The sequence below is a fragment of the Erinaceus europaeus genome, chromosome 13 (genome assembly GCF_950295315.1).
Source record: "Erinaceus europaeus chromosome 13, mEriEur2.1, whole genome shotgun sequence".
Taxonomy (NCBI): Eukaryota; Metazoa; Chordata; class Mammalia; order Eulipotyphla; family Erinaceidae; genus Erinaceus; species Erinaceus europaeus.
Window position 1 is genome coordinate 51,782,502 of NC_080174.1, and position 13,937 is coordinate 51,796,438.

Consider the following 13,937-nt stretch of genomic DNA (forward strand, 5'->3'; position numbering starts at 1 on the left):
TGGAGAGCTTGCTGTGCTGGAGGTTAAGTAAACAGAATCAACTTCATTCAGTGCTGCTGAGAGTGCAGAGAAAGACAGGGTTGAATATGACCATGGGGTTTAGCTGTGGAGACATTGGAACGATCCATATGGGGGAAATAAAGGGAATATCTGATTAGAATTCAAGAGGAGATGGGGGGGGAAGAAACTGGGGTCAATAAAGACAACTTCTTTTTAAAGTTTTTGCTATAAAGAAATGAGGCAGATGCTAAAACAAGAGAGGTCAAGGGAGGTCTGTTGCTTGAAGAAATACCACCTTGTTTGAGAAAGATCCGGCGAGGAGCAAAAGGTGGAGGACAGAGGCAGAGTGAGGTCCTGGAATGGGTAAGAAGGAGAGGGAGCCAGTACACTCATACAATGGTCAAATCCCAAAAGCAATTCAGGAAAGTCATATATTACCTCCACTTGAAGATAAAGCTGGGCAGGCCAAACTTCCAAGTCACTCTGGGTATCTTGGAATGAAAGTAATATTCTAGCCTAGGTCCTAGGACATCTCAGCCTTTCTACACACAGCTCCAGCCAGACATGCCGGAATAGACTTGGACAGCCCCTCCTTCTACCTGACTTGACACTCAGAGCCTCCTGCCTGCCTCCACCTGCTTGCTGGCTCAAGGAAACAGAGGCTCATGAGGCTCTGGAGAGGGCCCAGACTCCTACCGCACACAGAGACACAAGGGAAATCCCAGACTGAGACAAAGACCCTGCCCCTTCCTAGGAAACCCTGCTGGAGGTCTGGGCAGCATTCCAGACACCAGGGTGGTCTGAGAGCAAAACCAACCTGGACAAAGGCCTGGACTGGAAGAGGAACAGTAGAAGCTTAGGGTACAACCACCCCCAGAGAGCAGGTGTAGGTCCTGAGGGGAGTGGAAGAGGCTTGGCAGCTACCAAGCCCTCATGCAACACAACTTTGCCCTGAGGCAGGGGGATGGCCTAGGTGGCCTCCCACACACTCGCCTACTCAGGGAGCAGAACTTTAGAGAGGGGACATGGGGCCCTATGGTTCTCAGAGGTTCTTCCCTTCTATCTTCAAGTCCACTGCAGGATAAGTAAATGATGGTTTGGAGGGACACTGTCTCATATCAGGAAAGAGGAGAATCCTGTGTAATAACCACTTGGATAGTGCACTGTTTTGGCGTGTGCATGACCCGTGTTTGAGCCCAGCCCCCACCACACAGGAGGAAGCTTCAGTACTGCTCTGTCTCTCTCTCTCTCTCTCTCTCTCTCTCTCTCTCCTTCAGAGAAGCTGTCGTCATCTGAAAAAGCAAAAACAACAACAAATACAGAAGAGAAGAGACAATATCCAACTGGATTAAAACAACAGGATCTAAGCAAGAGGATGGTATGGTGAACAGAGCAGAATAACCCAACTGCACACAGATACACAGCCACCTGCCACCACCTTACACACAGCCACACTCATACACAGCCACACACACACATACACACACACACACACACACCTTCCCAATCTCAAGTGCAGAAAGGCAGTTCTCACACACAACTTCATGTGTAGCTAATGCATGCTTTACAAATATCAATTGTCCACAACTCCCAGACTCTGGAAGGCCTCTGAGACAGAACTCTGAAGAGTCATGGAATGTGGGGTGGGGTGACTTCAGGTGGGGTGACCAAGAAACACCTGTCTGGAAGGTGAGACCTGAATCCAGAGAAAGGGTCTGCCAGGTGAAATGCAGTCCCGACGAGGAAACAACAGGTCCAAGGGCCAGAAGGCCAAAGTGAGTGACTAATGTATGGGCCAGAAAGGTCAGTACAACAGAGGAGTAGTGATCAAGGGGGTGAGTGAGAGGTGGTGAGGCAGAACCAGGTCACATGGAGCTTTGGAGGCCAATGTCAGGAGAGTGGGTGTTCCTCGAAAGGTAATGGGAAGTCACTGCAGGTTTTAGCAGGAGAGTGACATGATGTCTGGTTTACATCATTAAGCAAGGAGGGTCTATGGGAGAATAACTATTTTCAAAACAGGGACAGCATTTGTCGTATGCTTTACATTGGTTTGTTCTAGCCTTCCCCCCGCCAAGAGAATTGGATCAGTCCAATTAATTTCGCGGGCCTGCTTGGCCCCGCCCCAAGGAACCCAGGGAGAGGGTTCCTGAGTTCGAGGGTTCTCCAGTAAGAGAGTTCCAGATTTCCAGAGTGACAGAGTTCCTGAGTTCTAGAGTAAGGGAGAGGGTTCCTGAGTTCGAGAGTAAAAGAAAGAGTGCTTGTGCTGCCGCAAAGAGACAGCAGAGTTCTGTTTGGTGATTAGTTTGGTTTAGTTTATGAATCGTGGTTCCTGAATAAAGAAATACAGCTTCCCTGCCCAGCCGTTGTCTCCGCGTCTCTGTTACCCGCCCATGAAGCAAGCCAGGCCGGCAAGAGCCTACAAATTTTAACAACAGCATTTTAAATTATGAGTAACCTCAGATCCATAAAAGATTGATGCATTTGACTACATTAAAAAAATGTTAATTGAGACAGGCAAACAAACCTACCTAGATAATGCATTGGCTTTGCCATGTGTGCAACTCAGGGTCAACTCCAGCCCCCATTGCATTGGAGGAAGCTTTCAGTGTTATAGTCTCTTTCCGTCTCCCTCTTTCTCCCTATCTGAATGTCTCTATCTGAAAACGTCAGCAAGAGTGTTGAAGGTCCAGAAATGTCAAAATAAAAGTTTTATTTTGCATGGCAAAAATTGTACATATATTTCAGGGGTGTGGTGGCACTGGGAGATAGCTCACCCAGCAAAACATTTTGCTATGTGTGATGACCCTTGTTCAAGCCTCCAGCACCAGCAGGGAAGCCCCACAGTGTAATGGTGTTGTGTCTCTCCATTTTACTCTCTACCTTATGAAAAGCAAAGTGTCAAAATGGGGGGAGGGGCAAGGGGAATTCTATCTGTATCATAGAGTGAGGGCTTATTTCTTTAATCTGTAAAGTGCTCTTAAGAAGACAATAACAGTGGTCCAGGAGGTGGCGCAATGGATAAAGCACTGAATTCTCAAGCATGAGGTCCTGAGTTCAATCCCTGGCAGCACATATACCAGAGTGATGTCTGGTCCTCTCTCTCTCTTCCTATCTTTCTCATGAATAAATAAATAAATAAAATATTTTTTTAAAAAAAAGAAGACAATAACAGGGAGTCAGTCAGTAGTGCAGCGGGTTAAATGCAGGTGGCGCAAAGCATAAGGACCGGCATAAAGATCCCGGTTCGAGCCCCCAGTTCCCCACCTGCAGGAGAGTTGCTTCACATGCAGTGAAGCAGGTCTGCAGATGTCTATCTTTCTCTCCCAGTCTCTCTCTTCCCCTCCTCTCTTCATTTCTCTCTGTCCTATCCAACAACAACCACAACAATAAAACAACAAGGGCAACAAAAGGGAATAAATAAATAAATATTTTTTTAAAAAAGAAGTCAATAACAGGGTCAAGGAGATATCACAGTGATTACGCAAAAGATGTCTTTGCCTGAAACTCTGAGGCTCAGATTCAGTCCCTGACACCACCATAAGCCAGAGCTGAGTAGTGCTCTAGAAAAAAAAAGTAATAAATAATAATAGGAAGGAGGAGGAGAAAAGGAAGGAAGGAAGAAAAACCTCCATGAAGACAAACTCAGTAGTAAAAAGACAACCTTTCCATAAAAAATAAAAAATAAAAAAGTAAGGACAGTTAAAAAAAAAGTCGCTCTTAAGCTTATGAAAAGATGTTCAATCTCACTTATAAGAGAACACAAAGTAAAAATATAGTGAGATGCCTCCAGCAAAGATCATATAATTTGTAGCGTATTGCACCAAAGTAAAAGACTCTGGGGTGGGTGGGTGGGGAGAATACAGGTCCATGAAGGATGATAAATGACATAGTGGGGGTTGTATTGTTAAATGGGAAACTGGGGAATGTTATGCATGTACAAACTATTGTATTTACTGTTGAATGTAAAACATTAATTCCCCAATAAGGAAATAAATTTTAAAAAAAGATCACATAATTTGATAATGGCAAGAATACATGGAAAGATTCTTGTGTCTTAAAGTAGAATTAACTGGTGTAACTATGCAGTAGACTTGGCAACATGTACCGATGTTTGAAATGAGGATGTGGGGCTGGGAGGTGGCCCATCCAATAGAGCGCACACGTTACCTAGCACAAGGACCCAGGTTTAAGCACCATCTCCTCTTCAGCGGGCTGCAGGGGGAGGTGGGGGTGCCTCACAAGAAATAAAGTAGTCTGCAGGCATCTCGCTGTCTCTCTCCTTTTCTGTCTCCCCCTTCCTTCTCAATTTCTCTCTGTTTAGGGGGGCAGGAGAGATGAGCTCTGGAAGCAGTGGATTTATCATACAGTCACTAAGCCCCAGCAATAACTCTGGCGGCAATAAAAATAAGTGGCACGTAACAATAACCAAACAAAATCCATTTCTAGGAATGTGTGTGTGCGTGCGTGTGCGTGTGCGTGCGTGCGTGCGCGTGTGCGTGTGCGTGCGCGTGTGCGTGTGCGTGTGTGTGTATGTTTAAAATTCTTGACCAAGGATATTTGCTACAATGATATTGCTATTAGAAGAAGAAACAATACAAGATCAGAAGCAGCCTCAATTTTCCAAATAGGCAACTGATTAAATATATCATTGTATATATACTATTCAGCTGCTATTATTTAAGAGATAGTTCTGTATCTACTGATGAGGGAAATTAAACACTGGCCTGCTGTTGTTGGTTTGTTTGTTTATTGTTGTTGTTTTAGAATAAGATAGTTCTATTTTTTCTACCGATAGAAAACAATGTCCTACTTAGAGAAAGAGAGTGCATGTGCAAAGTTCAGGACCATATGCATAGCATGTCTTCCCCCAATAAAAAATAAATAAAATGAAAAAAATCTATAGTCTAATAATGCACAGTTGATCTCAGGAAAAGAAAACAAGTAACTGGAAACATGGAGGGCAGGTGAAAAGTCTTGGCCACAACCATCTGTTGTTCAGGGACAAGTCAGGGTGGCACCAGAAATGTGGGAGTCATCAGTGCATGGCTGGGAATGAAATCGCAGGACTGGTGCTCACCCAGGAGAGAAGAGGCTGAGCCCTGTGACATGCCCATACCTGAGACTAGATGTGAAAACCCCCAGGTACAGAAAGAACAAGAGTTTGTTGCCAAGGAACACAAAGAAGGCAGGAGTGGTGAGCTGTGTAAAATGATTCTGAAGGGAGAAGGGGATGGGAACAGATGTGACTATTAGATTTAGCATCATGGAGCTCTGTGGTGACTTTCACAGAGCCTGCGTTAGTGGCATGGTAGGGATAGAAATGTTCATATGGAAGGCAAAGTCTTCATTCCTCAGGCATGAAAGTATTTTGCATAACCATCATGCTATCTTCCTGGCCCTATTATTGATTTCTTATGAGATCAGGCGTGTTCAGGGTGGTTTGGCCATAGACCTATTACTGATTTCTTAGGAGCTTTTTACATATTCAAGAAATAAGCCCTCAGTCTATGATACAAATAGAAATGGCTCCCCTGCCCATCTCCACAGTTTGACACTATTTTGTTTTGTTTGTTTTTTAATTTCAGATAGAGAGGGAGAAAGAAAAGGAGAGACAACAGTGTTAAACCAATCATAGAAGTGGGGGTGGGTTTTTTCTCAGAAATGCTGCAGAATACCAGTAACAGGGAGCATGTAGAGATCATGAATAAATACTCACACACACACACACACACACACACACACACACACACACACACGCATGCGCACACATGCACACCCCAATTTTCAAGAACCATGAAAACCTTTAGCATAGTGGTAAAGGATAACCTCTGGTGGCCAGGGAGGTGGTTCAATGGGTAAAGCACATCCTTTGCTTTCATAAATCCCTGGGTTCAATTTTCAGTTCCACATATGACCAAGAGGTATTCTGATCACATCTCCCTCTCCCTCTCCCTCTCCCTCTCCCTCTCCCTCTCCCTCTCCCTCTCCCTCTCCCTCTCCCTCTCCCTCTCCCTCTCCCTCTCCGCCTCTCTCCCTCTCCCTCTCCCTCTCCGCCTCTCTCCCTCTCCCTCTCCGCCTCTCTCCCTCTCCCTCTCTAACACACACACACACACACACACACACACACACACACACCCATTAGGTCTCTCATTAGGTCCCTAGTCAGAGCGTTCTTGGCCCCCACCAAAAAAAAAAAAAAAAAAAAAAAACCCAGCTCCAGCTCCAGCCTCAGTCCACCTCCCACCACAAGGGTCAGAGAGCACAGGCTCGGCAGTCCTCACCTCCCAGATCCCATAACCCCTGACCCTTGCAGAAATTCCAGCAACAGTCTGCCTGCCCCCTTTCTGCTCTTACTCCTGAAAAAGGAACAAGGCTGCCCCCCCCATCCCCAACCCCGTCTCCTTGGCAGACCGGAATTGGGGTTCCCTGTGGCCCCCAATTGTCCACAGTGCACGTGTATCCCTGGTGGGTGCTGAGTCTGAGCCGGGCCCACCGTCCAGGGCCCAGGTGCAGCCCCCGGGTTGGGGGTGGTGCCGGCGCTCACAGGGTCCGGGTCGGAGCCGGGCTGCAGGCGGAGCTGGGCTGGCAGGGCGCGGGCTGGGTATCTGCAGTAATGAGCGTGGGCGAGTCCTCACTGGCCGTCCCAGGGCCAAGGCTCTGCACAATTCAGTGTCTCACGCCCCGGATCTCATTGGAGCCTTTGCAATAACAGCCCTGCCCATGGCCGCCGTTGCCCCCATTTCACACGTGAGAAAACCGAGACTCCGACGAGCAGAGAGCCCCTCGACAGGCCCTCTGGACTAAAACCTGACCCTGGCCCAGCCCCTGAGCTCCTCCCCCCGACCTTGCCTCCTCCACACCGCCCACCGGAGTGCAGACGCTGGCTCCCACCTCACTCCCCTGCCTCTGCAGCTGAGCTCCAGGACTCTGGGTCCCAGCCCTGGCCGAGCCACTGAGGGTAAGTGCCAACACATGGTGCCCCGGGCAGTGGTGGGGGAGGGGGGTGTACTGTGCTGGGACTCCTCCTGCAAGACAAGCAGGGGCTTAACTCTTCTCTCCCTGCCTGGCTGAGGATAGAGATGGGGGGGTGGGGGGGACTAGAGACCCACCCCCACACACACCCCCAGCACTTGCCTTCTCAGCCTCAGTTCTGGCCCAGGTCGAGGTTCCTGCTGTTAGAAGGTCCCCAAATACATCCCTCCTGCATCTCAAAGCTCCCAAGCTAAAAGGTTGGGAAACTGGGGGGAAAAAAAGGTGAGAGGAGGGAAGTGGGGTAGGGGACACTGGGCCAGCCTCATGCAGGCCCCTAAGCTGGGGGGAAAAAGCGTTTGCCTGGCAGCTGGTGTTGGACCAGCAGAGAGACCCTAAACCGGCTCCACCAGTCCTGGGCCTGGGCTTGGAGGGAAATTCTTTCCTGCTGAGTCCTTTGGGTGTGTCCAACTGACTGGCAGAGGTGGGGGTCCCCAGAAGGCGGCTGCATGCAGGTGGGCTGCCAAATGAGGGGGACAAGTGGGCACACACATCAGGACCCCTTTCTGTCCAGAACTGGCAGGCTGGGCTCTAGCCCCCACTTCCTGGTTTCTTGAACCAGGTGAGTGATTGGCTGGGGCAGGAATGGGCTCTTAAGATTCTTAAAGCACCCCAAGAAAGCGGGATGTGTTTTTCCGTTTAACGATAAAGAACAAACGGTCACAGAGATTAGGGGATTCTTGGAAATCACACAGCTATTACATGGCAGCTGGGTTTGAGGCCTAAATCTAAATGAGACTTTATACTCAGTGCACACTCTCCTCCTCCTCCCCCGCCAAAGACCTGGTCTCAGAAGGAGGAGAGTTGGGGTGAAGAGGAGGTCTCTAGGGAAGGAGTCTTATAGGTCAACCTACCCTTCTCAGGAAGGGGCAGGTAGGAGAAGCAAGTGTGCTATCTCTCTCCAGAGTCCCCACTCTTACACTAAGATCCCTTGCCCACACTGCTGTTTAGGGCCCTTGCCTACATCTCATAGCCCCTCCCTCCAAGCTGCCTTTGAGAATCCAGCATCAGATTATTCATTCAGCATTTATAGGGTACCCACTATGTGCCAAACACTGGGCACTGGTATGAATAATAAGCAAGAGAGAGCAGCAAGCGATACAAAGTTGATTTCAAATGGGAGAGTCAGATGGTAAATTAAAAACCGAACAAATGCTTTAATGTCACGTGGTGATTAAATGCCAGGAAGGAAATAAGGGGACAAAGGCAGAGTGAGTGGGAAGGCAGGATTCCCAGACCCAGGTTTATCTTGGGAAGTCTGTAAGGAGATGCTGGAGTAGAGACCTCAGGGTGAGAAGAATTCAGCCATGCAAGGTTCTAGAGAAGGAGCATTATAGGCAGCAGGAAATTTTACAAAGTCCCCACAGAGCCCTCCCCTAGGGCAGCTGAACCAGAGGAGAGGCAGAGTGAGAGTGCCGGGGAAGAATGTGAGAATATAACATTTGGGCTTAATGTTTAAGCCCAGACTACACTAATTAACTAAACTTAGTGCTAAAGGTAAGGAGATGCCAGTAGAGCGTTATAAACAAGGAAAAGACATAATCTGATTTCATAAACTCCCAGGAGACACACTCATAAACCACTGGAAAGACTGAGCAAGAGTGATGGTGGGCTGGACCAGGGTGGTGGCAGTGGAGGGGTTGCACAGAAGGGCCCACAGGCATGATGCCAGCTCAGTCACAAACCCAGCTCCAGGGCATCTACATGTGCACATAGCCCCACACGCTAGGGGAGGAGTGTGCTCACACATCCACAACAGCCACAGACATTACAAACTGGGGCAGACACTCATGTCCACACCCTCTGAGTCACTCCGGGACTGGGAGAAAGATGTATGATTTGGAGCTACACAAAGCATGTCTGTCGGCAAGGGAGATACCATGATCACGAAGGTGGTTTTCCTAGGGCGAGGGTTATCCATTGCACTCCAGATGTGCTAACCCCTATGATTTCCCCAAATGTGGGAAACTCGACTGGATAATTTGTGGTAGTGGGGGACTGTGTTCAAGGTCTCCTCTGAAAAAAAAAAAAAAAAAGCATGTCTGTTTACCACACACCCCAGATATCCGGCGTGGCTGGGGTGACTGAGATAGCTAGGGCTGCCCCCACCCCAGGCACTGGCATGCAGAAGGGGACGCTGTCTCTAGGTTGTCCCTGGCTCTGGTGTCTTTCCAAGAGTCAGACCACTACCCACCCTCCTGCACCTCCATCCTGAATTGGTCTCCCAAATATACTACTCTTTAGCTATGAGACATGAGGAAGGTTACTTTCCCTCTCAGCCTGGTTCCTCTCTATAGAGCCCCTGTCTGGATGAGTTAAGTTGGAAGAAACTGTCTTGAGGCAGGGATTCAACAAAGGGAGAGGAGTCAATAGTGTGTACAGTTCCGGCACCAACAGCCCAGCCTTGAATCTATCTCCAGTTTTTAGGGACTTTACCTTTTAACATTTCACAAACTGCCAACTTTTATTAAGCACTTACTATTTACTAAGTGTTTTGTAACTGTTATCTCATCTGATTGTCAATTCCTTCATCTGTTAGTGGGAACCATAAAAGTATCTATTTCATGGGATCATTATAAGAATTAAATGAGGGGGGCCAGGTGGAAGCACATACAGTAGAGCACACATGTTATGGTGCACAAGGACCCAGGTTCAACCCCCCCAGATCCCCCCGCAAAGGGGGAAACTTCACTAGTGATGAAGCAGTGCTGCAGGTGTCTCTCTTTCTCTCCATCTCTTTATCTCCCCTTCCCTCTCAATCCTTCTTTGTCTATATCCTAAATTTAAAAAATTAAATTAAATTATTTAGGCCAGGAACTCACCCACAGAGGGTGCAGTTCCTCCTGCATAAAGACTGGAGTTTAAACCCTCAGACCACATGGGAGTGCTGCGCAAAGCTTCACGAGTGTTGGAGCAGTGCTATGATGACTCTCCTTCTCTCTGTGTTCTTTCTCTCTCTGTGTGTGTGTGTGTGTGTGTGTGTGTGTGTGTGTGTGTGTGTGTGTGTGTGTCTCACCCTCTATCTAGAAAGAAACAACATCCACTAAGAATAGTTCAGGCAGGCAGAGGTGGATAGCATAATGGTTCTGCGAAGAGATTCACATGCCTGGCTTCCCAGAGGCTCCCCAGGTTCAATACCCTGAAACACCGTAAGCCAGAGCTTATCAGTGCTTTGGTAAAAGGAGAAGGAGGAGGAGGAGGAGGAGGAGGAGGAGGAGAACAGTTCAGGCACAAAGCCTAAGGTAAAAAGAAGGAGGAAGAGGAGGGGGGAGGAAAAAAGGAAAAGAGAAAAGAAAAGAAAAGAAAAGAAAAGAAAAGGAGAAAGAGAAAATAAAACTGGTGGCAAGAAAGAAAGGATTAGATTAGATTGTACACCTAAGTGCTTGATGTCATGTCTGGCTCATATCATAGTAAGTGTTCAGTAGATGATGATTGTTATTACCAACAAATACTCATTCTTTCCATTCCAGCATACTAACTCTGTGTCTTTGTGTAGGTATCAGCTTCTTTGTACCTATTTCCTGTTTGTAACTCAGAATGATTAATAGTTCTGGTCTTGCTGCCCAGGAGGTGGTATACTGGGTCAATTATTGGACTCTCAAGCATGAGTTCCCATGTTTGATCCCCATTATCACATGTCTCTCTCTCTTTCTCTCAAAAAATAAAAAATAGTTCTGTGCTAGAGGAATAGCTCACTTGGATAGTGAACTGCTTTGCCATGCATCACAACCCCAGGTTCAAGCCTTACCTCTACCACATTGAAGGAAACTTCCATACTGTGGTCCACCCCCTCCTTCTCCTTCACCTCCCCCCTCCCCTCCCTGCCTTTCTGTTTCTATCTTAAAATAAAAATAAATATTCCTAATCTCTTAAAAGCCTTGTGATAAACAAACCAGTTCATCTGCATAAAAAACACAGGGCAGTGTCTGGCACATAGCCAATACTCAGTAAATGTCATCTACCTGTTAACATGGCTTTTCTTATGATCCCACCAGTTGGGCACTGCCCCCAGCACGCTCACCAGGCAGCATGGACTGGAAGACACTCCAGGCCCTACTGAGTGGGGTGAATAAGTACTCCACAGCTTTCGGGCGCATCTGGCTATCAGTGGTGTTTGTCTTCCGAGTGCTGGTGTACGTGGTGGCCGCCGAGCGTGTGTGGGGGGACGAACAGAAGGACTTTGACTGTAACACCAGGCAGCCAGGGTGCACCAACGCATGCTATGACAACTACTTCCCCATTTCTAACATCCGCCTCTGGGCCCTGCAGCTCATCTTCGTCACATGCCCCTCACTGCTGGTCATCCTGCACGTGGCCTACCGCGAGGACCGCGAGCGGAAGCACCGCATGAAGCACGGTGATCAGTGTGCCAAGTTGTACACAGATGCCGGCAAGAAGCACGGCGGCCTGTGGTGGACCTACCTGCTCAGCCTGGTCTTCAAGCTCATCGTGGAGTTCCTCTTCCTCTACCTGTTGCACACACTCTGGTATGGCTTCGGCATGCCGCGCCTGGTGCAGTGCACCAACGTGGAGCCCTGCCCCAACACCGTGGACTGCTACATTGCCCGGCCCACTGAGAAGAAGGTCTTTACCTACTTCATGGTGGGCGCCTCAGCTGTCTGCATCGTGCTCACCATCTGCGAGATCTGCTACCTCATCTCCCACAGGCTCCTGCAAGTCTTGCACAAGCACAAGGGCCCCGGGGGCCGCAGCCACCCGTCCTCCACTAGCCGAGCCTCCACCTGCCGCTGCCACCACAAATTGTTAGAGGCTGCGGAGGCTGCACCAGACCCCAGCGATGACAAGATGAAGGCTTCAGCACCCACCATGACCCCCACCTGAGCAGGGCTAAGGAGCAGCACCAGCACTGCCAACAAGCACAGTCAGGAAGTGTTTGAGTTGGTGGGTGGGAGGGTCCTACAGGTGGTAGGTACCACCACCATTGGAATTCACTAAATTAAGGGGCCAGGCAGTGGCATACCTGGTTAAGTGCTCATGTTACAGTGTGGAATTCACTAAGTTATCCCATTTCATTTGGAGCAGGGTTTGTTTTGTTTTGTTTTGCTTTGCTTTGTTTCCACCAGGGTTATCTCTGGAGATTCAGTGTTTGTATGTCTCCAACATGATTCTTAGAGGCCATTTTTCTTTCCTTTTCCATTTTTTTTCCTGGTAGGGACAGAGAGAAACATGAAGGAGGGCAAGAAGGAGAGACGCAGGAGTAGTACTGCACCTAGGAGCCTGTATGCATGTCCTCACACATGGAGTCTACCTGGTCTACCTGGTGCTTCACCCCCAGCCTCTGGAGCAGGTGTCTGTTTGTTTTGTTTGTTTTTTTAAGCAGTGCACTGCTTGGTTCTGGCTTAAGGTGATGCCGGGAGTTGAATCTGGGCCTTTTGGTGCCTTAGGCTTGGAAGTCTTTTTGCATAACCATATGCTATCTCTCCAGCCTGCTTTGGTTTTTTGTTTGTTTGGTTGGTTGGTTGGTTTTTGTTTTTTCCTTTTCTTTCTTTGTTTATAGAAACAGAGAGACAGAGAGACAACTACTTCCCCATTTCTAACATCCGCCTCTGGGCCCTGCAGCTCATCTTCATCACGTGCCCCTCACTGCTGGTCATCCTGCACGTGGCCTACTGCGAGGACCGCGAGCGGAAGCACCGCCTGAAGCACGGTGATCAGTGTGCCAAGCTGTACACAGATGCCGGCAAGAAGCACGGCGGCCTGTGGTGGACCGTGTGTGTGTGTGTGTGTGTGTGTGTGTGTGTAAGAGAGCACAGCACCAAAACTTCCTTCAGTGCAGTGAGGGCATCTCTGTCCTGGACCACACACATGCAAAGCAGCACACCGTCCAAGTGAGCTATTTCACTAGCCATAGCAGGTGTTTTTTGAGCATTGGGTACTGGTACTGTGCTTTCAACCTGCATGTAAGTTAAACTGCAGGCCCATTCAAACAAGCAAATGAAGTGCTACGTGCAGAGGGACTGGGAAGGCAGAGGAAGTGTTGCATAGAAGGTTTCAGCATAACCCAGGGGAGGGTGACCAGATAAGGCTTCTCAAGGAAATAATGTGTAAGAGACATGGGAAGTTCATCTAAGCAGAAAGAACAGCAGGCTTAGAAGCCCAGAAACCACAGAGATGCTTACCCTGAGTTGGATGGAACTGACCAAATGGAATCTTCAATCTCATAGAGAAAGCGCCCAGACTCCTGGGTGGAGAAGAAATGTTCTCCAAGCAGTGGGAGGTCCAGAGGACTGAGCATGAATTTGGGAACAGATAGAGGCAGCTCTCCTTAAGAAACTCAGAGATCCTCTGGATTGCCACTACCCTCAGAGGAGCCCCTCAACCCCAAAATCTGCCTTCCACAGTCTCAAGCAGCTTTGCTCCCAGCTTCCTCCCTGCAGATTTGCTCAATCTGGTGTCAGCCTTTCATGTCTTGCCTCCAAGTACTACTGGGTGTGGATGAGCCAATAAACAGGATCCCAAGGCCATTCCTGTGAAGTCAATAAAGACTGTTTTATACATGTATGCTCTCCCATTATTCTCCTGTTATTCTCCCACGCTTCCTGAAGACCTGAAGAGCAAGAAAACTAGCCTGTAGAAGGGGGGAAAGCTCCTGAGCTGAGCATAATTCGGGGCTGGGAGCTGTGACTGGATCTGGAGTTAGACTGGGGCTGAGATTGACCTGGGTGAAAGCTGGGCTCGCCCTCCTTGGAGGTGAGACAGGGACTTACTAATACATGTGTGGTCACAGGAGGGCGCTGTGCTCCCTTATAACAGTGCTTCCAACTAGACCTTGCACAATCAGTTCTCGTCATAAACAAACCACACTCCTTCCTCTTGCAATTCAATCACTGTCATGAACAGCCCACAACCCCGCCCTGTGTACACAAAATCACTGTTATTCATTCTCC

The 13,937-nt window shown here is 48.5% G+C and overlaps 1 protein-coding gene and 1 non-coding gene across 2 annotated transcripts; both read left to right on the forward strand.

The window, feature by feature from the left end:
* Window positions 1-6,688: 6,688 nt before the first annotated feature.
* On the forward strand, window positions 6,689-13,549 carry GJB3 (gap junction protein beta 3). Its single transcript, XM_007523234.3, has 2 exons — window positions 6,689-6,958; window positions 11,025-13,549. Exon 2 carries the CDS (start codon window positions 11,059-11,061, stop codon window positions 11,869-11,871), a length of 813 nt encoding a protein of 270 aa, XP_007523296.1. The 5' UTR covers window positions 6,689-6,958; window positions 11,025-11,058; the 3' UTR covers window positions 11,872-13,549.
* Window positions 8,882-9,046, forward strand: LOC132532600 (U1 spliceosomal RNA). The gene has a single exon (XR_009544534.1). It is a non-coding gene; the product is annotated as a U1 spliceosomal RNA (small nuclear RNA).
* Window positions 13,550-13,937: the final 388 nt, after the last annotated feature.